We start from the raw sequence: 25,228 nt of genomic DNA, 5'->3' as shown, positions 1-25,228 counted from the left end.
GTTTTGATGGAATCTCCTAGTAAGGAGATTGCCTTCTTGAACTTCCACAAATTAATTTGTTTCCTGTTCAAGATAACCACAGTACAGAAGATTAATAATTGTGTGGAAAGATGAAGATTTTTTTTCACAACAAAAATTTACAAGATTGTCTTAGCAACAACGTCTAAACACAAATACTGAGCAACTGGTTTCCTTGCCAAGTATTTATTATCCCATTTTGCATTAAGTGAATCTGAAACTAATTCAGTATGGATATCCTTAGACTGGTAAAATAACTTTTTCCTGTCTTGCTGTTTCCAAAGTTGAAATAGCAGGACAGCTGAATACATGCTCTAGGACCATTTTTCATGATGGTTCTGATCCATCAACCAAGGAAGGGGGGGAGGAATAAACAAGTTATCTTAGTGAAACAGCTAATAGCTTGAAGATCCTTTCATATCATAGTCTAGTTAAGTTGGCAGCAGGGGCCTCTCCTTTCTTTTGTACAGGAGGAATTGCTTTACTTTAAACCATTGATTCTTTTTAAGCAAAAAATACTGGTAAGTGTAATTGAGGGTTGGAGTGAGTTAACCTCCTACTCCTTTTCCTTCAGTGGTACATTTTAGCTGTTGCTTTACACCTCTTCAGGTAGTGGAGGAGGGACTGATGAACAGCATGCCCATGAAGATGCTGAAGCTAGGGTATGCAGGTTATACAAGAGTGTTGACTTGTCCTGCAGAGTAAGCTGATAATTTTTTAGCACCTTTGGAGCAAGAGACAATAGAATATAATTTTTTCTTGTATATCCTTTATTATTAAGATTACTTTCCTTATAACTTTAATTTCCCTTCAGAGCAGTGGAAAGGAATGTGTTTGCCTTCCTGTAACTCTTGGGTTTTTGTTCCAACACACATACACACACACACACACACACACACACACAAAGAGCAATGGTATTTTGCACAGAAGTCTTTCATTTGAAGTGTCTTATATAGTTATTAAAGATAGTGAGTGCTTTATCTCTGCAAGCACAAAGTCTTTTTCAGGTTAACAGGTTAAATTTTCCAGTATTCAAGGATATGAAAGCATGTAGGCCTGTTCTTTTAGGATGATTAAGTCATCTTGTGTGCTTTCTAAGAATAGGCTGCTCTGTGTGTAGTTGTGTCCCTTAGCTAGGTATTATGTACCACTCACATTCTTCTGAAAATGTTGCTTTAGTCCCAGTGTGTTAGACAGAGTAGGTGACAAACATGGGATGTATGGCAATGGCCTTGCTGATTCAGTTCAGAAGCTGTGTAGCTGCTCTCAAGATGCTTTTTTTTTTCTCCCCCACATGCAAAACACTCCACCACACCATAGATGAGTATTATGGGATAACAGTAAAATTTTCTGGAATCTTAAGATGTGGGAGGTTTGAAAATACCAAAGAAAAATGCTCTTACTCATCTCATATTATGGATGGGGTTTTTGTTCTTTTTGGTTTGTTTTTTTCTGGGGGGGGAGGCTCTTATTTCTTGAGTCTCGATTCAGCCTTCAATGCTTCTCCTAAAGCCTTTCTTTGTTGATTACTCCTTAGCAGTCCTGCTTTGCTACCTCTGTGACTGCTTGTTTTTTTACAGTGTGCAAGTGGAGTTTCAGCTTCTGTTTATGTTCTATGTATGTGAGTACTTCAAACCTTGAAAAAAAGCAAGTCTATCTAGAAATAAAAGGTTAGCAGTAACAGAATAAAGCAATGCTATCTTTCTAGTATCTGAGTATTTCATCTATTAATCTTATCCAGTGAGTAGGACTTTTTGTTTTTAGAATAATTTGTAATCAGATTTCTTTTTCTTGCTTGTTTTTAAGAGAAGTGGCATTTAAAAAAAAAGTATCTGACAAGATATTGATTGTATAACATATTGGTAAGCTGCCAGATTCTACATTCCACTTAGTGATTGGTGGAAGAGAATTATGGTGGTCAGTTTGCTTCTGGGATTGATCATTTATGTGTGATATAAAAGATGAAGCATTAAGATTAATTGCTAAGATGAAAGCTATAGTGTGTTTTGCGTTGAGTGAGTGCATTAACAGAATACTCAAGTTTGAAAGCTGTGAGTAATTCACCTAATTTTGAAAGGGGAAAAATAGGTGGCTTTTCCCTAGCCATTTTGTTTAGCTTTTGATACTGCATTTCAAACTTCTACAGGCCATTTGTAGACTGGACTGTAACTGAGTGTTCTGGGAAGGTTGTTTTGTTTGGTTTGTTTTTTTTTTTATTAATGTGTACAAGGTTTTTATTGAGGGCATATTGATTTTTTTTTTTTTTTTTAATTAGAACTTCAGCATTTTTAAAAAAATAAGCAAGTTTATCTTTGCAGAGACAAAAATTTAAGAACAGTTGAACAGGTTTCATCTTGATAATTCATTTCAGCTTTGCAAATTAAAAGTATTGTAAAGTTGGAGTATCCTTCAGGCCAGGTTTTTGATAAGTTTGATTCAAGTTCTGTGTTTAAGATCCCTGATTCCTTTGCCTCCATGTCTCACTTTCTTGCTATAGTAAAGCAATAAATAGATAAAGCAGTCCTATGGGTACTTCTATAATTAAAAATGTAGTCTGCTTAAAATGACTTTAGCACCAAGCAGAAAGATCTGGGAAAAGTTCCACCGGTGAATAGTGTTGGGTTTGGGGGTTTCAAGAGCAGTTTGATTCTGGTTCCATGTTCCCAGTACAATCATGTGGGCAATTAATGTAAGACTCTGTAACCGGTCTTTCTGTTAAACTTTATGTCTGGTGAAAGCTTACACTGTCTGAAGTGACAGTTAAATTGTATCCCAGGGTGCCAAAAAAAAAAAAAGAAAAAAAGGATCTAAACCCTTATGACAGCAATTTCTGAGACTAAAAATAGTTGCCAGTCACTCAGTATCCTCTTTATTCTTTTATGAGCCTTATGCTGGGCACATACTTTTGTTGGAATGGTATAGGATGTCTAAAAATGTGAAAAATATAAGCTGCTTCTTTGCAGAACTGCACACACTTTTAAACTGGTCTTTATAATTGTTTCTTCAATACCGAGCAGTGTTTTGTGATTTATCTGTTTGCTTGCATTTGGGTTTTTTTCTTTTATTTTTCCTGTGCCTGCTTCATCAGTTCCTGAACTGTTAAAATGCTCTACTAAGCACACAACCTTAACATATCTGATTCCTTCTTATTAAAAACACAACAAAAAAAACCCCAAACAAGCAAACAAACAAAAAACCCCTGCAAAACCCCACAATTCTTCAGAAATACTAAAAAGACAGTATGGTTTGTAGATGCTAGAGCATCCACATTAGCTGTCTAATCTACAGTGATCATTAATGAAGAAGTTGTGGCAAAATCCTTGGGAGGAAGAATAGCAATAACAGCACTGATGGAGGGTTTGCGTTCATATCTAACTTTTTTTGTTGTACTATCTTGGGTTGCTTTCTTTCAAAACAATCATAGTAACTATTTTAACAGATTAGAAAATCATTGCATCATCCAGATCTAGAGTCTTTTGCCGAGGAAATGCCCCTTCTGAATTTGTTGTTGGGAAAGAAACTTATTTTGTTTGAAAATACATACTCATTTTCATTAATAATAAACTTACTGTATAGTTTTCAAAAGGCACACTGGTTATAAAAATAAACCAATAGAAATTGTTTAACTCAAGTAAAAAAAAATATATGCAATGATGGCTCGAGGGAAACTATTACAGGTAGAAAATATTACCTCTACTTGAGGATCCTTGAAATAAATGATCTTTTTGTGACTAAAATAATGTCAGTAGCAAGATGGTTTTGTTCTGCTCTTGTATAACTGATGTCCATATTCACTAATTTGCAGCTGCACTTTGTTACAGTAAGAAAAGTGGCAAGCTGTACCATATAAAGCACTTTTAAAAAGATTAATTGGTCTTTAGCCAAGCAATTAGATCTAGAGAATAATCTGTAAGTTTCTCCATTCCTTTGACATGTATAACTCTTGTTCACATACTATTCAGGTAATAGTATCTGAAGTTTTATCCAGCTGTGTGTGTCTGTGGCTGTTGAAATAATTCTCCATTGTCAGATTACTTACCATGATCTTCTGTTTTCAATCATCTTCCCAAGCAGCTTCGTGAAACAGCTTATCCCATAGCTTTGTAGGGGCTGATGCTGGCCCAGAGGTGTTAGAAACACACTACTGGGAAGAGCAGAGAAGGCTTTGCAGGCTACGCTTCTGTCAGCTTTTGCTGCTGTAGACAGAAAATACTCAAATAGTTCTAGTGTTAAGTAATTGGCAGGCTGTTCGTGCAACATCAAGGTATCACTAACTGCTGACACATGGCTTTCCATATAATTTTTTGCTATCAAGTTCAAATGATAGAGTGAACTTTTTATTATGTCTTGTGGTACTTGTGGCATATGGAACTACTTTTGTGTTTGAAGTTGAAATTTTTTTTGACAGGGGAATTTCAGCATGGTTGGTGCAGTACTGCTTAGCAGAACGTGATTTGTGGTTTTTGGGAAGTTTACTTCTTTAAATTTTATTACAGCATGGCTCAAAATAATGTTTCCATCAAGCAAATAAAGACGAGCAAAATGACTACTTGAAATATCTGTGTTAGATATTTGTTGGAGAAGAATAAGAACTTTTGATTTTATGGCTTAAATTCTTACCAGAAAATCAGGTGGTCTCAAATTCCTGTTTTTTTCCTCATCTCTCTTAGAGGCTATTGAGAATGTCCAACTAAATTAAGCTTAACCATCAGTGTTCCAGTTACGACTTACTATGGAAGAGATAGGAAAACAAAGCCAGAATATAAATATACCAACTGTTTTGGGGAGCACAGATAATATTAGCTTGGTTCTGTAACTCCTCCTGTTTATTTGGTTTTTAAGTACATTTCAGACATCTACCAACCTACATCTTTGGCTGCTGGAACTGTATTTTGTGCTTAATGAGGCTCAGAACTGAGCAGACTGAGGTGCTTCAGACGAGCTTCAGATCTGCCACTTCAGATGAGGACGATGTTCTTGCACCTTGTTAGAACTCTGTCAAAAATACTGATGGTGGAAAAAATAGCATTTGAAAATCAAAACTGTGTTTGACTCTCTCAGTATAAAAGTCACAAGAACAATCTCAGATGATTACAAAGAAAATGAAATATTTGTACACATCAGTATATATTGACTTTCATGTACTTTTTTTTTTTTTACGAGTATGATCAAGAATATTTTTAACATGGATTGAAGTTGGCAGCCGCTAAAAAAAAAGCTACCACAGCTTGATTTCTTCCTTAACTCAAACCATAACTGCAAACCGTAGTCTGTAAACTTGTTTAGTGTGCCTTGAGAACTATAATCTTTCTTGGAATGTGCTAAGTTAGACTTTGATCACAGTAACAGTCGTTAACATTGGCAAGAACTAAGTAGAGTCAATGCACTCTGTTCTCAACTGCTATAAAACTTGAACTTTCAAAGATCTCTGCTTCCCTGGGGCATTACAATTTATTGTTAGAGAAGAAACATAAAGGAGCTTCCCTTTTGCTCCTGGCAAGAACATATGCTTGGATTTTTTTTCTTAAATAGCCCATATCCCTCCATGTTTCTTCTGCGTAATCCATAGTCTTGTAAGAAATGCTTACATCTCAGAAGAATATAAAATAAATTATATAACTGTTTCCAAGATGTTCTTTGTTTAGTTCTGCGTTACAGAACAAGCATGTAATCTCCTGTAAAGGCAATGAAGTTTCCTAAAAATCTTAGGTATAGCTTTTTCTCTTTTACAGCCTATGCAATAGAAGTGTACAAATGAGCTTACTGGAATCATGTGAAATGTTTTGGAAGTTATACTTGGCTAGTTTTTTACTCTTTTGCCCTTTTTTTTAATGTTGTGTTAGTGTTTGGCAGATGGTAATTAATCTGATTTCTATACTTTACTGAGCAAATAACTAATAAGGTGTTAATACAGTGTTGCTCTGAATTGTTATTCTGGGTCTTAAACTTAGCCATAAAATCCGTATAAAAGAACTCCAGTTCCTAGGATGAAACATAACTATAGAGGATATTCGCACCCGTAAAGCAGCCCATGAATTTAAGTAAGTATATAAGAAATAAACAGCAGATTAAAGTAATGTTTCTATAGTTTTGCATCCATGTCCCCACCAACTGCCATAAGATTTTTTTCATCTCTCCAATCCCTACCTTGCTGTTTTTGCACTGTTTAAGAGACAGCAAGCAGCAGGTTTTAGCCATGTGTTTTCTCAGTGGCATTTTAGCAGGCTGATCATGACAGGTGTTGGTTGAGTTCACACTCAACCTCTTTCCCTCAGGCAGAAAAAAAACACATTTGGATCTCTTTTTCTTTAGCCAACCACTAGGGAAATCTAAACTTATGATCTTTAAAATGTTTTACCAGTACATCTGAAACTAGACAGTGGGCTAAAATTACTCAGAATTGATATTGCATCAACCAACTTTGCTTGGTTGGATGGAAGCACTCTCAAAATACAATAGCTGGGGGATGCAACAATGCTGTTGAATTTATTTAAGGAAAAAATTTGAAGAGGAAACACTATTTGGAAAAAAAATCTAGTTAATTTAGGTTTTGCAGAGCTCCCTGACCTCTGAAATTGTAATTCCACAAATTTTTGATCACAGAAGTTGCCATTGTGATAATCTAGCTTGACTTTTGCCTAACATAGGTCATAGAACTTAAATTTAGGTCTTCATAGAGAGAGAAATTTATCACTAATTTTGGAAAGACTTTTTGGGTGCTCTGATCTCACCATTTTTCTCATCTTCAAGCTCTGTCTTCACCCATAAATCTAGCAAAGTAGTACTCTTGAGATACTGTCCATTCTTAATAATGGATTAAACTGATACGGAGGCTACTGTAAAGATTTTCTCAGGAAAACTGATTAAATTTACTGGTGCAGAAGTTTATCAGACAGCAGATGTACCCCAATTCACCCTGTGGCCTCAGGTTCAATGCTGATAATTGTAATGTTTAAAAAAAAAAAAAAAAAGGTAGATCTGTGAGGAGTGGAGTTGATGAACCTAAACTTCCTAAATTTGCATGTTGTGCAGGTATTTGTTGCATGGGATGACAGTCTAGTTAGGAATGAGGCTTTTCTTGCAGTTGAAGTGTTCATAGTATGTCCTGTTCGTGTGAATTCAGTGATTTATCATTAGAGATGAGCTCATGAAGCAGGTTCTGTATCTGTGGAATACTTCCTTTGTCAGACTCCCTTCCCCTGTCTGGCTGCTTATCTTTTTATAAAAGCTTGAAGGAACTTAGTATCTCTTCAGTTTTCACCAGTACTACTACCAGAAGAGGCTTGAAATGCTGTCACAAACACTTGTGAAGGAAGGTATCAAAGTAAAAAAAAATTAAAAATTGTTCTTTTTTGGACGGTGTGGGATACATAGATTTAATCTGCATGTAAAAACCCAGTACAGGTAATGATTTTTAAGGAAGAAAAATGTTATTAAACTTTGAACTGTAATAGGGGCTCTTTAAAACACTGTATTTAATTAAATAATAAGCGATTCCTTAAGCAAAACACATAAAGCTTTAAAATGTGGTGGGAAAAAAATGACAGATATTAAGTACATTCTCTCTGTATGTAATCTTACAGCTATGGTAACTCTTGTGCAATTTTTCCAGCCAAATGGACAGTACAACTTAATTGTCACTTCAACATTCCCCCATCTCTGCTGCAGGGCTTACTGTGCAAGAATAAGGAGGCCACAGACCCTTCATTTGCTGGGAGGAGTTTCTGCAGGCTGATGGCCCAGCTCAGCTGAGCAGATGCAGAAACATGTGCAGGCCTCAGATCCCAGGGTTTGTGCATATGAAAACAAGGACCAGGACTAAACGTGTTGTATCTCCCTCTGCTTCCAAGTTCCTGTGATGTTGGTATGCAGTTAAATCTTGTTTGATCTCTGTGCCAGTGCAACTGGTATTTCTTTATACATGGTGGCACAGCTTCAGAACGGAGGAAAGAAAGAAAGCCCCAGCATAGTTTGTCAGGTGATAGAAGGGGAAGTGTCCCTTAGAGGAAGGTGTCATGGGCTTCAACTTTACACTAAGAGGTTGCCCAAAACTTCTAGAAAAATGGCAAAGTTAATCAGCAATAAACAGTTCTTGTTAGAAAGAAATGACCATCCAATACCAGATCTGCTTTGTCCTCTCGGTCTTCAAGTCATTAGACATGGACTGAGGTATCTTGCTCGACTGAGTTCCCCAAAACAAGAGAAGCAGAGGCTTCCCTGTTTCCTGGCAGTTTGGGAATGAGCCAAGTTATGAGCAGCTCCTAACTATCAGTCTTCTGCACTTTTGGGTATGTATAGTCGACGTTCTTTGTGCCTGATAGACTTCATAGGTGTTTCACTTAGTTTTATATTTACAATGCCTCTAGGCTTTAGTAAAAAATATATGTAGAAATGAGTTTTGGGATTGGGGCAGATGATAATTGCTGCAACATTTTTTGGAAACTATTCCATGAAAGCTTTTAACTTTTTTGTAATGTATTATTTGCATTACAAACCATAAACTTAATGGGCTTACTGGTTTAAATGACTATAATATTAAATTATATTTCAGGGTTTTTGTATTATGACTTCAGATAATTGACCTGCTACAAACTCTGAGCACAGAAATACACTCCTGTGATCTTTTAATCTTGTGATTGTGAAGTTAGTCTAATTCTCTCTTCTCTGCATTTTCTTGCTTTTAATAAGCCTTTGTTTGAATGAAGTGCCTCAAATTACTATTTGTCTTCCACATTTTAAATGTGAAACATGTGTCTTTGCACCCTTTATTTGGATATGTGTATTTAAATTAATTTCATATTAATATTGACATCTAATTATTTTTTTTTAAATGTTCAGTTGAAAGCAACTTCAGTTGACACAATTTGTACTTACTATTAAAGCAAATGCATAGAAGATTATGACATTATTGCAGCCATGTTAATTTGCCATAATCCAGTATTAAACTTCACTTTTCCAGAATTCCCAGATACCATCTGTCAAAATTTCAGTCTTACAAGTGCGAAAAACAAATTTTCAGTGGGAAAGGAAGTTTTTCTTTGTATTGCTTATCTCATGAGGGGACCAACTATCATGGGTATGAAAATAAAGTATGAAATAAAGTATGAAAAAGGTTCAGTGAATAGAATTAAAATTACAACAAATATTGAGCTAGAAAATATTAAAATATAATTGCCTTAAACTGGCATTCTAGGTATAGAATTCATTTTTGTGTACTTATTCTTTTCTGGTCTAGTAAAATTCAACCAGGGTTGCTTTTAATATCTTCTCATTATTTTTAGCAATATTAGCCAAAAAATAAATGAAAAAGTGCAATCATTAAGAACGGTGCGATAAAAATGGTAACAAAAGCAAAAAGTGCTTTATAAAAAACATATACCTGGTCATCCCTGTATTGGTAAAAAAATCTTATATTTGGTATTGTTTAAAGTCTTGCTAATGGTTTAATAGAACATTACACTAGGAGTGCTAAAAGTTATTTTTTCAGAGCAGAAATATACAGTTTGACAGCATTCCAGTCAATGGAATGCACCAAAACCAAAGCAAATTCCTACTCTCGACAAGTTTTTTAAATTTCACTTTTTTTAACTATTTCTAGGTAAACATTTACTATACTACAGATTCCAGAAAGGCTAATACTGCTTATCTGTTTTGATAGCAGCAGCTTACAAAATTGTAAAACAAAATGTAGTGTGTCTTGCCTTTTATCTTGAACTGTCTAGTCAGCCAAAGCTCTTAAACTTCTGCCCCACTGAGAGTTCTAATCTTACAGGTTCTTCACTCCATAGGGAAGTTTGTGGTCTGGGAGGACTTCTTGAAGTTGTTTTATCACTTGTCCTTTAGGAATTTTCTTGGGCAAGCTGAGAATCAAATTGTTTTTAAAGCTATCTGATATGTTATCTAAATGTAAAATGTCTCATTTTAAATCATTTCTTCAAGTGAAGAATTGGAAAAAAACCCACAAAACAATCAAGTAATACAGATAAATTGTAATAGCCATTATACCCTTGTAACTCTCTCTGACTTGTAGAAGTATTATCAATTGCTAAATTCTGCTTTCTTCATGTAGTTACACTTTTGGAACAGAGGTTTTTCTGATTCTAAACTCTTATGTGGAGCTGCTGAGATTTGGGATGGATATGAATGCATGAAAATCAGGTACTAATTTCTAAAAAAAACCAACCCAAAGTCTGAACAAAACCTGTGGAAAACCCTATTTGCCAGAGAAGTTATAAGACTTGATAACAACCCACACTTATCTCTGAGCTCTACAGTTTTTACTGTACTTGCTGCTTGCCTCTTCATGATAGATGTCTATCCTAGTCTTGTTCTTTGAGGTCGGTGATACGGAACAGGAAGATTTATTTTCCACTTGTGACATGAAAGAAGAAAAAAGTTAATGGAAAAGAGTCATAATTGCTTCAAATGTAATACAAAGAAAGCAACTGGTTTTGTCTGGCACTTATGCTATACTACACAGAGTGAAAACAATTTTTTTTCAGGTCAAGGCTATCCTAAGGCTTTTGATTTTTTTTTTTTTCTTTTTTTCTTTTTTTTTTTTTTTTTTTTTTTTTTTTTTTTTTTTTTTTTTTTTTTTTTTTTTTTTTTTTTTATTTTTTTTTTTTTTTTTTTTTTTTTTTTTTTTTTTTTTTTTTTTTTTTTTTTGAAAATCTTACTTAGGAATCATTCCATGAAATGCATAATGTGGGACATACGTTAAGGAACTGCAGTTCCTAATCTGCTTGCACCAGCTTTAATGGATTCCAAAAGCAGTTGGCAGGTCTCAGTGCAAATAAATGGGGTATAACTGATGAGTAAGTTTGCTATTGGGGCTCTGCCAGGATTGGTTCTATGACCTGTAATATTAACTTTCAGTGGCACAGAAGACAACACTAAATTGCATCGCAAAACCTCCAAGCAGTGTAAAAAGATCAAGAGATCGTAAAGCACAAGACATCACACAGGGCAATCTGGATTGGCCCCTTCAGGTTAGCTCCAAAACAAAGAAGTGTATTTCTGAGTCAAGTAAAAACTGCAATTACACAAAAATAACAGTTTGTTTCATGACAGAAGAAGAGTGGTTCTCTGAAAGACTGAAGATTAGAAAGAAAGTAATGGTGGATGATAAGGTGAAGGTGAGGCCCTGGTTTGACATTGTGTCAGATGAGCTAATGTGGTCCTCATCCAAAGTTTATAATATAATTAAGCAGGACTAGAAAGGTTGCCTTTTCTTTAAGGCTAATGTTTGTAGTAAACTATATGAATGTTGCTTACTGTCTCTGTAACTCAACAGAGTTTATTGAAATTTTGTTCTGATTTATTTCTACTAAAAATGTTATGCCTTAAATGTCTGGTTTTTGTTTGTGAGTATGGTTCTGATCCAAAGAAAGCTTGTACATGATTGGTCCTGTGGCCTGTGTGAGACCAGAAGATCAAAACTAAATCATCACAATGGTCCTTTTTCATCTTAATATATTTACTGTAACTTTGTCAGTTGCAGCTGAGAGTCATTTTTTAATACTTCTGTGGTCTTTCTTCTAATAGTAACAATTTGAATGGTTTATCATAGTCCTACTGCTTCCACGGATACTAAAGGGATCCTGAGTGTTAATGGCAATACTGCCACTGGCCTGCTATTTAGAAGAATAGGTGAAAACTTAGGAAGTTGCATACCTCACCACGGTAAGCTTTCCCTTTTCCTTTGCTTTCCTATTACGTTAGACATGGAACAATAAAGAAACTTTGGATTCTGTTACACTAGTTACGTGATTCACTTTAATCCCAGAGTAGCACAACCTAGCTTCCCAAATTACCAAAAAGCTGTTGCTTAGAGTTTTTTGTAGCTGTAGACAAAACTGATCACTCTCTGTTCTCAACTAGTCCTTCCATGAGATGATACTTAAATCCTATCTCTGCTCACTTTCCAACAGTCTGTCTCTTGAGTAAATCACTTACCTTGTGTTTGTGTTACGAAGTTTTCTGGGTGTGAATAACCTCTAGTTTATCTGGTGGTAAACTTCAGATTTGGACCACGTCTTTGCTGGTTTTCACTGTTCTTTTGTCTTCTCTTTCAACACATTCTTGATTACAATCTGTATGGTTTGATCAGCTAAAGGACAGTATAATAAACAGGGGACATCTTTGCAGTTGCCTTTTTAGGTGTGTGACTTCGAGTTTAAGTGGGCTAAGTATGTTCTTTTTTTAATGTTATGTAGTCGTCATCGTCCCCGCTGTCACTCACCACCATCCTCATCGCAGCCTCAGGTTAGCCACAGCAGAACGAAGGCTTCACCCTTGTGTCACTCTGCATCCCCTCTCCTGGGCCAAACGTAATAATGTAGGTCCTGCAAAAGCTACCAGTCCTTCAATCCGTCTTCGTCGTTGGCGGCCCTTGATACGCCTTCCATCTGTTGGGCTTCATTCTGTTGTAAGTGTAGTCCATCTTCAGTCCTTTTCTTAACTCTGACATGACTGGCATTCTGCCATGTAACTTTGGTCTTCAAGGCATCGCTATTTGTTGGGCTCTTTCCTCAACCATTCTTAGCGTTTCTTTCTTCCCTCCATTTTTATTTTGATTTCCCCCATGTCAGACAGCAAAAGTTCATCACTCCACGCTTTGCTGTCCATGTATTTTTGATTCGATACGCGTGCCACGTCATTTTCAAAGCGTAGATGAAGTTTGCCCTTCATGAAGTGGCTTTTTTTCTTTTCTTTTTTTTTTCCTTCGGCTCAACATCCAGCCTCTTCTTTTCACCTCATCTTCATGATCTTTCATTTGGATGTGCTAATCCAAGGGGCTTCTAATTCTTTTTCACATTATGTTGTTTCTTCTATGTTTGAGACCTGGTTTACGTTCTTATATCGTAAACCTAGTCTCCTTTTCTTTCATTCTAAGTCTTGTTTAATGGTCCCTGGGTATTTCAGTAAAGATGAAATGTTTCCTGTAATCCCAAGGGACTGGCTTACTTTCTTAGTTGACATCTGTTTCTTTATCCAGCTCAGTTTCTTTATTCAGTTCATAGATGTACATTCTAGTTGAAGGTGAAGACATTCTAATTAAAAGTGGGTCAGCAAATACCATACTTCCACTTTTTTCCTTCTTCACTTGCAGGGCACAAATATATCTTGAAAATAGAGAAAAAAATAATTACATGCACGGGATAGCCATTGTTTCTAAACTGTTCCATGATCTCTATCAGAAACACTAAACTGAAAAAAAGAGCTTAGTGATGTTTCTATCTTTTAGTGAGTGATCATACTTTTAGTATACACATAAAAAAATCTTTATATATAGAAGTGAATAGCCTTAAGTGCAAAAGTTGGGACAGCGTTTTTGTTTTATCGTTCTTTCGTAGTGACCACATCTTCCCTGTGTTACTGGAAATTCTTATTTGAGGTATGTGGATTTTTTACTGAGGTGAAATAACTGTTCTGATTGTGGTCCAAATAATTTCCTGTTTCATACAGATCTGTGTTCCAGATGTGGAAATCCTTCTTAATATTTTATTGCTATTAATAATTAGTGCCCAAATACTTCAATTTCTTATAGGTTTTCCATTTTTATTCTGATAAGTATCTCAAAATTACGCTTTTTCCCAGACTTCTTTCTCTTTCTGTGGATTTTGTATTCTTCAGAACTGTGAAACATTCTTGATCTTATCATTTGGAGCTAATTTTAAATACTTTGGGATTTGAGGAGGCATGGAGTTCAGCACAGAGTTAAATTCTCCTCAATTCATGCTTTGTCCCCCCATTTAAATATTTATGCCATTAACTGCTTTTTAACCTAGGAAACCTCTTTGTTTATTAACAATGCTTGGAAAATTCTATATCTTAGTTCTATAATTTGAAACTGGGATTTTTTAAATTTGACTTATATAAGTTTGTTATTAGCAAAAGACTTAGTGAAGAAGGAGAGCTTGAGTGTGCCTGCCTAGAAATAAACATTAATGGATAATTAGTTTACTTCAACACTAAATAAACCAAGGATGGACATTACAGTATAATCTGTTATGATTATACTAGAAAACCACTGTTGGCAAGTTGAAAGTTTTATTTACTTCAGAAAATTTCTAAAACCAACTTCTCATCCATCAGCAGTGACCATTTGCTTTCAAAAATGTTAAAAAATTAATTAAAAAATAAGTGGCCTTCAGTATAATGGTATCTGACAAAACAAAAACCTTGCCACAAAAAGAGGTTCTGAAATATTACTTGTTTACCTCTTGAGATCCCTGACTCTCTCCATCTGACATGTTAAAATTGTGAGTCCTACATCAGATTTATCATGGAATACAGTGTAGTCTGATATTTATTAGTAACTAAAGTGTTTTTCTTATTATTATGTACAGCATCATCATTGTGTACAACATCTTTTTTATAGAACATAAGCTTTCCAAGAAGATTCAAGAACACACAAACTGAATGCAAATTAGTTTAATATGAAAAAAAACAAAACCAAACCAAAACAGATGGCATTTTGGGCATTAAGTTGTCTCAGTTGGCTTGATAATTGGCACCGAAGCCATCCTTGAAGTTTTATCCTGTCATTGGCCCATCAACAAGTATTATTAATTATAGCTCTGATTCTGCCAGATATACAAAGAGGCTGAATTGTTTCAGCGTTGTATGAAAATGTTCTAGTGTTGCTTTTATTAAGAAGTCTATGCCCTTAAATTTAAGGGAAGGGAAACATCCTGTATACTGAGTTTTAAAAATACAGTTGAAACTTTCTTGTAGTTCTAAGTACATTTTCCACTATGGAGACACTGAACAGAAAATTCTTTCAAAAATAAAACCAAAAGTCTTAATTATGGGAGACTGTATTTATGGTCCATAAATAAAACCACTTTCCTACTTCAAGACTTCCCCTGACTTTCTAGAGTAGGTCTCCAGATTAGTTTGAAATAAAAAAATTAAAACTGAAAATACTGTCCTGAAATGTTCATTGCAAACTTGATGGACTGCAGTAGATGTGGCAGATTTTTAAGCTATAGAAGCTATATATGCTTCCTTAGTAATGTTACTTTTTCTCTGCTTTTTACTAATGATCTCTTACTCTTCTAGATCATCTATTCTTTTAGTCTCTGCTTGCCTTAGGATCAATTCTGTTGCCTTTATATGTCAAGATAATCTCCCTAATTCTTTTTTTCCTTCTGACACTTCTGAAGGTGGGAAAACATGCTCCGTTGTTTTCTACCATTTTTATTGTGCTGTAGCTGCTGTTCCTTGGGAAAAACCAAAAACAACAACAAAACCCCAAACAAAGAAGAAAGGAAATCTCTCATGGCAGCATGGTAGAAAAATACATAATGCAATACATAGCAAAGGAACTTCTTGCCTGTTCTTGGGTCAGTACTCAAGGGCAGTCTCTCAGCACCTTTTCTTATATAAATTATTTATTCTGGCCAAGGGATACCTTGACCTAAATTAAGATGTTCACTGTGAAACTCCAGAGCATTCCAAATACTGTAAACTTACTGAAGTATATTAAGCATGAACAGGGATGTCATTCTATAAGAAGGAGCCAGAAGTAGTCTTGCTAAACTTGTGATCATCATTCCAGTGGTCATTGTTTTAATTGCAATATTTTAACCAGGATTCAGATGTCTTTCACAGGCCTACACAATACATTTGCCCAACCACGTTCCATGCCTCAAAATGGAATCACAGGCACTTAATTAACCCAGTAGCAATTGCATCATTTTTTTCCCCTTTGCTTCAAAGTTTATTGAATTGAAAGCTTACCTAGCATTCTGCTGTGTAAACTTAATCTTAGAATGTGTTTTTCTTTGTCTTCTTGTAACTCCTTGCGGGTGAAAATTGTACAGCCCAATTCCTAAGGGATTTTTCTTCTCTTAAATTTCAGTAACTTTTGTCATCATCTTTCAATTGGATGCATCTGAAACATTTTTCCTCGAGGTTCTTCAGAACTGTCTTCCCTTAACCAATCTCTAATAGTCTTCTTCCAGAACCTGACAGATTCTTTATGCCAATTTCTTGGCTTACCAACAGTGGTGTTTTTTTCCCTTTCAGTCACTGTCTGTAATGCAAAACATCTCCTAAACTGGTTTGTTAAGACTTCTTGTTTGATTTCTTTCCCAGAAAGCAAGTGTAAGGGAATAAATAAAGATACAAAGAATTTAGTTGGAAGAAGTTGCCTGAAATCTGTCATACAATGTTGAATGTGGTTTTGATAATGTGGTCTCTTGTAAATAAATTTAAGCAGGATGGTTGGTGAGACTTGTTCAATAGTATATGCATGAGAAGCAGAACAAATTTTTTTTTTTTCCCAATTGCATGTTTGTTCCAGCAATGCAGTTTTGGGGAAAAGAAACCAGTTGCACATCAAATCTGAACTGTTTTGTTTGTTTTGTTTTCTAAGTTAGCCACATCTGAAGATCAGAATCCATAAATTTGACTGCTGGCTTTTAGATTGGAATAATGGTCTTAAATGCATCAACAAGATAAGTTGTGTAGGTGAGGAAATGTACTTTACCAGACCACCTGAATATGATTGTTCAAAACAGTGCTATAAGGGTGTACCACTAACTTTCTGAACGTTGGTGCTACAGAGAAGAAAGAAGACTGCAGTAATTCATGAGGAGAGGCACTGTGCAGTGGTGAACAAGGAATTCCACAATACAACAAGAAGGGAGTAGGAAGGGTTATTTATACAACAAAAAACTTTGGGAAGTGCCAATTTTAAAATTACTTACTGGAATAGTGGCTAGTGAAGAAGAGGAAGAAATGTAGAGGTACTGTTTCGAGAAATGAATTAATGGTTATTGACCTGAGACAAGTCAATTAAAATTTATTTCTCTCAAGCAGTCAGCTATGGCTTATTATTTAATTTGAATACCATGTTAGCAGAGGAGGGCAGTCAAATAGTCTGAGAAAATCTGGGCTTTGTATAATTGTTTTTAACCTTGTCTGTCATTTTTGTATATGAAAGTGGGTATTCATGAAGATGAAGATTGCTATTTTAAATCAGTGAGGCTTATTATTGGTACCTTGAGAACAAATTACAGCTGAGATGTTGTTCTTGGAACCATCATTTTAAGCACTAAACTTTTTGCACTTTTTCTCTTGAAAACCGGTTTCATGCCTACTGTCATTATTATTCAAGGACTTTTTTGTTTTGTTTTGTTTTAAATACTACATTGAAAAGAAATATGTCCACTAACTACCAAAACTTATACTAAGGTTGAAACCATGACCTAAGCTTTTGTAAGCTACCTAGGATCTTGGTATTTGTCCTTCCTTGTTTTTCTGGATGGAAAATAAATAAAACGACTTTCTCACTGTGTGCCAGAGCTCTTAGGAAAACCAGAAAAATGAGTCTTAAATCCTGTAGATTAATTCCAAATCCTGATTACACAATCATCTTATTTAGGTTCCTGTGTCTTTCTCTTTCTTTGTGGTTCATCGCATCGTCAGTCTCAAAATCTGTCTGCTCCTTTATGACAATGAGTAGGGCTTCTAAGTGAAAAAAAACCTGGAAGGAACGGATCATCTCAACACTTAACTGGTGTTTGTGTTACTGTGGTCTTTGACAAGAAGAATAAATCAAGATGAAGTTCTCTGTAACTGTTCTAAAAACTCCCTATGGGTGAACATGCCGGCGGACTCCTTAAGAGCTATCTCCTCTTGTTCTTTTAAGCATTCACAGACTGTGTATTTAGAAGATGAAAACTTGGCCAAAGGTGTAGTTTTTCAAGGACACTACTAAGGACATCTCCCTGAAGATGACATTTCTTTGAAATGTAAAATCTTCTGGTCCAAGTGTTAGAATTTCTAGAGCTTCCCAGTGAAGCAGGAATTTGCCTGACTAGGCGTCTTTCCATGTGTGTGTCTATATGTGCTATACACATCTGCAATGGATGTCTTTTTTATTGTTATTATTATTTTCCTGAAGATGGTGTGTGTGTGATTTTAAATTTAATTGATTAGAGTGGGAGAGTTGAATCCAATTACTCATTTGCTAAAGTTATAAGCAACAAATTTTTGTAATACAAAGTTTTAGGTAATCTTTACTATTAAGTTTGTTTCTCTGTGCTTATAATTGTGCAAGTAATTGTCTGTCTAAACTACTGAAATCCTAATTTTTTTAAAAATGTAACATTTACTTTGTATTAAACTTACTACTGCCTACATGAAAAGAAGTCACAAGGGAAGGGGGAAGGAGACTGTCTACATTAGAGCATGTAGTAGAAACTTTAATAATGACACGGCACTTCTGTTTCTGAGGTTGGGGGATTAAAAATGTAAAAATGCAGCAGTTCTCATGGTTGTGGCAGTAGCACAATGAAAATGTTATTTAGGTTAGGCATGTACAAAAACTCAGCAGGGTTCAATAGGAGTCTGTCTGCAAGTAAACTAAAAGTTAATCAGGCTTTTTTTTTTTTTTTTTTTTTGATAGCTTCCCTGTCCATCTTCTAGCTATATGTAGACTTGGCATTCCAAGCATGCCAAGTGTGTGTTTCTATAGAAGAGGTGTTTATTAGAAGCCAGCAAAGAACACAGCCCTCAGGATGGTCGAAGGGGCAACTATATTTTGTTGTAAATGTGATCAAAACCAAATCCTTAGCATCACAAACTCTTCTGCAGGCTTTGCTTGCCTGCACACTTTTGTAGAACCTCAGTTTAGATGCCTGTAAAAAGTTGGTTGATGGATGGATGGGAATAACAACAAGGTGCCATTGGTTGTCAGCTTCTGTCTTGTGTAGCTTTCAGGAAGCTAAAGAAACCTGTGCTCCTTGGAAATTTGCAACTGGGGTAGCCAAACTGCAGAGGCTCCTTGTTTTCCTTGGTTTTTTTCTAAGCCCTGGAGCTATTTGGCCTTCTGCAAAATAGAATTCTCAAAGGCAATTCACTTACGCCATAGGGGAAAAAGACACTTTGGACTTCTAGTGGGACAATCCTCATCCTTTTCATAGCCACCTCGTCTTCAGTAGCAAGATTGTTCTTTCTCCATAGTAGAGCCTGTGAAACAGATGAAAACCATGGTATTTATACCTTCAGCACTTGAACTGTTAATGGAGATGAATCTCAAATGATGGTGAGGGTAGGTTGTGTTGGGTTTTCATTTGTTTTTCTTTTTATCTTTTTCCATTTTGAGCTTGCTACATAAATTTTGTAGCTGTTGCAGCTCTTCTCTATGCTGTGTTCTTTGGCATTCTTGATGTATTGAAGGACTTGCAGCCACTCTTGTCTTCAATTTATTTGTTGTGGTTGTTACTACATTTTGTTCAATCTATGTAATCTTTTAAGGTCTTTTTTCATGAGCATCAGGAAGAAGAAGCTTTTAACCCAGTCTCGAAAATGATACAACTGTAAGGTTCTACAGCTCATTTTACACTGTAGTCTGTTTCTAGCAAATTCTTACATTTTTAGGGTGATTAAGCATTCATGTAAAGCTAGCAGTTATTACAAGGTGGAAGAAACTTGTATGCAATACTTTTACAGAAACCAGGTTTATTATAGTTTAAGAAAAACTAAGGTGATTTTTCCCATTTTTCTTTAACAGTATCTTACTTCAGCTATAGTGCTGAAGCTATAGAAGCTCAAATGTGGACTGGAAAGATTGACGAGGAATAAGACTATAAAGGGCTATTAAATACAATGTAGTGATTCACTTTTTGGCTAGCAAGTTGAAAATACTGCTGAGTGCATGTGGGAATGTGTTGCTGCACTGTGTTATGCTTGTTTTGTTTGGAAAAGGCTTTTGTATACTGGAATTGGAACACAATGGGCTAGACAGATTTACAACTGTAACCATTTTTACGTCATGTACTTAATTCATCACTGCACTTCAGTCCATTCTTGGTATTTCGATGCAGCTCTTGTTATTTCCTTTCCTACTAACTAAGATGTGTGAACTTCTTCCAGCAGTGAGAAAGGAACAGAATTATCTATATTATATGTGGCTTATGAGGTAAAAGTATTTTGACCAAGTGGATGTTTTCAGTTTTAAATCTATGGGTTCAGAGTTAACAGTCGTGTTCTGGGAGATGGGTTAGGTGAAGAAGTTGTGTGTTATGTGAATATCTATTTTAATGTTAATGTATGTGAATTGTATACTTCTAATTCAGTATTAAAAATAGAGCTTTTACAAACAGGATAATTGGAAATACTTCCAGATAGTTAACAAAAAGGATTTCTTACTGGTCTGTGCATTGCAGAAAGTTTCTTTATATTCTGAAATGTTCTACAGTGTGACTTCTGCATCTTGTGTAGATCCAAAATGTGCATCTCACATGCTATTTACTTTTGCTGGAATTTTTGCAATTGTAATGATACGTTCTCATTAATCATGTTGTGGTAAGAGTTTAGTGAAAGCATTCTTTTTGTTTTGTTTTGTCTTGCAGGCACAAGCATAGATGAAAAGTAGATCTTCACTTATTGCATTAGTTATGTAGGTGGCCATCTCTATGAATTGGGTAAGACACTTTTTATCCATTCTGTCCATTTGTTTGAAACTAAAACAGTAGTAATATTGTTAACTATAAAATTTGAGAGAAATTACTTGGTGTACTGTAGGGCTTAGTTTCTTTTCACTCCATCACCAGGTCTGAAGGGGTTGTCTCATAATTATCCCTTCTTCAATCTTTTATTTTATTATTCTCCTTTCCTCAACACCCTCCCCATTAAATAAAAGATTTACGAGAATACCAGAGTGCCTCTAAACTTCCTTTATCATTTACAAGGACAGGAAACATGAAAGAACTGATAAACAGTCAAAGTTTCAGAGGAGAAAGTACAGTTTTAATTATCCCTGAATTGCTTGTGGAAGTAATAAATGAAGCATATGCCACTGAGAAGTGTTAGCTATATTATTAAATAGTGCAATACAGTTTAAACTGAAATTATGTAGTCAGTCAATACTAGCAGATACTAATATTTTGCAACTCTCATTGGGAATAGGCTGGTTATTTTCTGGCCTTTTTAGTGGTCATAGACAGTTAACTGTTGAGAAAGTAGTCTCTGTCTCTGAATTATAGCTAATTTTTTCCCTCTTCGGATTGTGTAGCACCAAGTTTTGCTCACAGATATTTTCTAATGATTCCAATCTTAAGTGTGTTGCTGGGCAACTAGGTTTTGCTGCAGGCACTTCAGCAAACTAGCAAGTAGATCAGGATTTTAAAAACTGCAAGTCACTGGTCTTTCCTAACAATTTTTGCAGTATTTTATGGTGGAATACTTTCATCTTTTTGAAAGTCAACGTGTTAGTTAGAGCAAGCCCTTAACAGGTGACAACTAATCATAACCTATGACATAACGGTATATAAAAAGTTCTTATGTTAATGAGGTGTTCTAAGATGTATTATCAGTGGTAAGTAATGAATAATCAGCACACATTTCTATAATTTTATGAATGCTGTTAGTGAACTAGGTTCAAATAGTGAGGCAACCACTGTAGGATGCAATTAGAAATATTCTGATGGAAAATTTTTAAGGTGTGATGGATGGCTTACTCTTCTTTTAGTTGGTGTGCTACTCTTTCCATGTTAGCTTTTCATTTATGGCATTAGATTTCTGTGCTTAAAAAGCACACTACAGACCATGTTGTGTTATTTTCCATAAGTATGATGCAAGATACTTAAAAGAAATAAGAAAAAAATTTATTAAAAAAGATAATGAAATATTTTTAAAAAAATTATTAATAATTTAATTATATTTAATAATTTATTAAATTAAATTCTTATTATTTAAATTATATTTAAGTAATTTAATTATAATAAAATTTTTAAAAAGAGGCATTTAGCTCCACAGTGTAGTGGAATGCAAATACTATTATTCCTTTGTTCTCAAAATAACTTCTCTCTGTACCAGAGGAAAAAACATAAAATTACTTAACGTTGGAAAATGGGAGAAGGTTTTTCAATTAATTCACTGGTTTTCAGTCACTGTGGGCCAGCATGTGGGCTTTGGCAGACAGAAAATGCCAAGGAAGTGCATGGATATTAAACACTTATGATGCTTTTGCCATAGAAAACTCATTATTTATAGCTACATGAAATTAAAAGTGCTGTTCTGCCAAGACATATATAAAGAACACCAAACAAATCAAACTTTTGATACTGACAGTACAGGGATATTTAGCTGATTCCCTGGCATGTTCTGAAGGTTTTACATTGTTGTATCTTCAATGGTTTTTCAATAATGAACAAACTCTTGTTCCCATAAATCCAAAAGCTTTCTAACATCGATTCTGTTTTAGTTATGGAAAATGTAGTTTTGGAGGGAGAAGTCTTTGAAAGGGAGGACAGAGCCAAAAGGCAATTTGATCAAACAAATACATAGGATATCCTGCCACATGTTCTTTTACTGTTAGCTTTTCACAAGAAACCTGAAACATTTCTGTGAATAAAATGATTTTTGAAATGCTGAGAATGATAGTGTTATATTGCAAATGGGAAGAAAAAAGTAATTATAGCAACTATTTTTACTTGCTGTGAAAAGATTTAATACTTATTTTCCTATTTATTTTAAATGAGAGTAACATTTCATTTATGCCAGACTCTTCCAACTGGTGGGTTTGGTATTCTATTCTATTTTAGAGTCCCTGATCACAGCTGCCAAAGATCACAGATGTGCAGCACAGATCTGCACAGATTGTCTGGGGAAATCCATTACGTGTAGGTGAAATTGTTCTCTTCTTGAAACACCAAAGAACTCGGTAGCACTAAACCAGTCACAAACTTCTCTCCTCAAAGTTTTTCAAATAAAGTATTTTCAAATAAATACTTTCAAAGAAGTATTTCACTGTTTTGATTGGATTTTAAAAAAAATGCAACAAGTTTACATAGGATACCTGTTGAAGCAGTCAGCAATATCGGAATGGTCATGAAATAGCTACTTGTGTGTAGGATTTATTTTTTTTATAGTAAAAACGAGTAGTATTTGAAAGTGAAAAGCAAAAAAATCTGTTCAAATAGTTTTAACTGGAAAAAAGAAGCATTTCCAATTTTATAAATGTGTTGTTCAATCCTGCTTTGTGTTTCAACAGATGGGCGCAAGCCATTTCCAATAAACCATGGGGAAACTAGTGACGATTCCTTCTTAGAGGTAAGAAGAGAAAATTTTCTTACATAGTGTTAAACAAAATTCTTGCTATGTTTCCACAAAATTTATAAAAAGTAATTATTAAAAATTACATAAAAGTCATACTGTATTTGTGGTTGGATGAGGAATAGAACAAGTGGGATGGTAAGGCAAAATGAGATTTTCTCAGTTTTATTTCTGAACGCTTAGATTGTGAATCTGGAGGACAGAGTATCATAGCATTATAACAGAAAATGTCAGAAGGGTTGACCATAACAGAAGATCAGACTGGATTTCTTCTGTGCTAAGATTTTAGATACCCCTGCTTCTTTCAAATTGTATATGAGATGAAGTCATCAGCTTGATAACTGTAGGTTATTTTTTTCATTCTCTTCCTGTGGCTTAGTTGTACTTTGGTGCCATGTTAAGACAGAAGTTGATTTCATTTCTGACATCTGCTAATAATAATCTTCTGAGACTTGTCTCTGCTTTTGGATGCTGCTTTGTGTCAGGAGCTGGTTAGCTGAGAAATGAATCTGAAAGAAATACACTGTATTGGGAGGATAAAACTGTCATCCCTGGAGAGTGATGTGAAGTTGAAGCTGAGAGAAAGCCAGAAAGCCATGCGTGGATCTGAGTTGTATGGTATCCAGACTGGATTAGCTTTACAAAATGGAAGAAACTAAAAAACAAACTAAAACCTTTTTGTAGTTTAGCAGCACAGACTAATGTCTGTAAAGACTGCATACAATTTGTGCTTGTTCAGATGGAGGGAGAAGTGGGATAAAGCTTTCCTTTTTTCTTATGTGGCTTTTTTCTTCTTTTACTGATAACATGTGTTCTCCAGATTGCACCCTAAAGCTAGATGAAGGAATTATAATGTATTATAATCTTTCACTTACCCTGTAGAGCTTAGATTCATCTCAAGAGAGAGGAAAAATTTCAGAATACAGCAGTATTAGGAAAAAGCAGACTTCACACATAAATTTATAAAGTCAGGGAAGCACCACATCTATTGCAAAAAATAGTTCACAAAATTCATTGCCACTAAGGTTCTGCATATAGCTTTTGCTCTCTTTTCCTGCCCATATATGAGTCCTGAAATAGCAGTAACTCAGATCAGAAATCCGGTTTATGCAGATTTATTTAGTAATTCATTACAGAAAATCCATTTTGAGCACAGTTTGTACATAGCATATCTTCATATTTCCATTGTGGGCTTTTTTAATAAGTATTATTTATAGTGGTTTTTGGTTTTTGTTTGTTTGTTTGTTTACATTTCCCTAGGATGCAATAGAAGTTTGCCAAGAAAATTCATGGAACGTGACCCAGAAGAATTAAGATTTAATGCAATTGCACTGTCTGCAGCTTTAAAAGCCTTTTCCAGCGGGGATAATCTGTTGCAACGTATTGTAACAATAAAACTGTTGCCATATGTTAATAGTACAAATTTTGATACTTCCCTAACATGTTGATTAACGCATACATGGAATAAAATTTGCATTTGTCCTTACTGTATCTTCCTGCTTGTTCCTAATGCAGTTGAGTATTTCTATACTGGCATGCATTTGTGTGCAACACTTGGATGTAGTGGGTTTTTCCCCTTTGACTTCCCTTAAAAGTCGCTGTGATTTTTCATCATAACAATGATGACTTTCAGTGCTGGATTTAATTTGTATTCTTCTATTACTCACAGATAGCATTTGGAGTGGAGTGTGGGTTATATTAATTGGGTACAAATTTGAAATATGAGGCTATCTGAATCTCTTTCTTATAATGATACCAGAATATTATAAGAACTTTTTGCAGGTGATTCAAAAGATAAAAGCATTTTTTCAGTACATGATTTATAAATAAATACATGAAAGAAAAAGGCAGAAAAAAGAACTGTTTCTTTTTATTGTTGGTGAGCACTAACATTTAAAAAATAACTTTACCTTTTGAATAAAACTTATTTTTGTTAATACATTGTCAGAAAGCTTTAGTTAAATGAGTGTTTGCCATTTATATGTAGAAAAACAACATGGATTTTTGCCTCAGAAAAGCCAAACTAGTAATTATACTTCATATGATAGGACAGCAGAGGGAAATGCACAGATGAATACAGCATTGTAAAGGACCTCACCAAACTGAAACAAATAATAGAGAAGTAATGATTGTGCTA

At 34.9% G+C, this 25,228-nt stretch overlaps 1 protein-coding gene across 1 annotated transcript in view; it reads left to right on the top strand.

Annotated features, from left to right (window-relative positions):
- Positions 1-24,578, top strand: part of UCHL3 (ubiquitin C-terminal hydrolase L3) — a 39,431-nt gene extending 14,853 nt beyond the window's left edge. The window contains 6 exon segments of the mRNA XM_030456451.1: positions 11,127-11,153; positions 11,524-11,543; positions 20,431-20,459; positions 23,030-23,088; positions 24,352-24,369; positions 24,372-24,578. Of these exon segments, the coding sequence (XP_030312311.1) occupies positions 11,127-11,153; positions 11,524-11,543; positions 20,431-20,459; positions 23,030-23,088; positions 24,352-24,369; positions 24,372-24,539 (321 nt within the window). The 3' untranslated portion in view covers positions 24,540-24,578.
- Positions 24,579-25,228: the final 650 nt, after the last annotated feature.

This window comes from Calypte anna, chromosome 1 (genome assembly GCF_003957555.1).
Source record: "Calypte anna isolate BGI_N300 chromosome 1, bCalAnn1_v1.p, whole genome shotgun sequence".
Lineage (NCBI taxonomy): Eukaryota > Metazoa > Chordata > Aves > Apodiformes > Trochilidae > Calypte > Calypte anna.
Note: the sequence above shows the minus strand (reverse complement) of the source record. Positions and strands in the feature narration are given on the sequence as shown.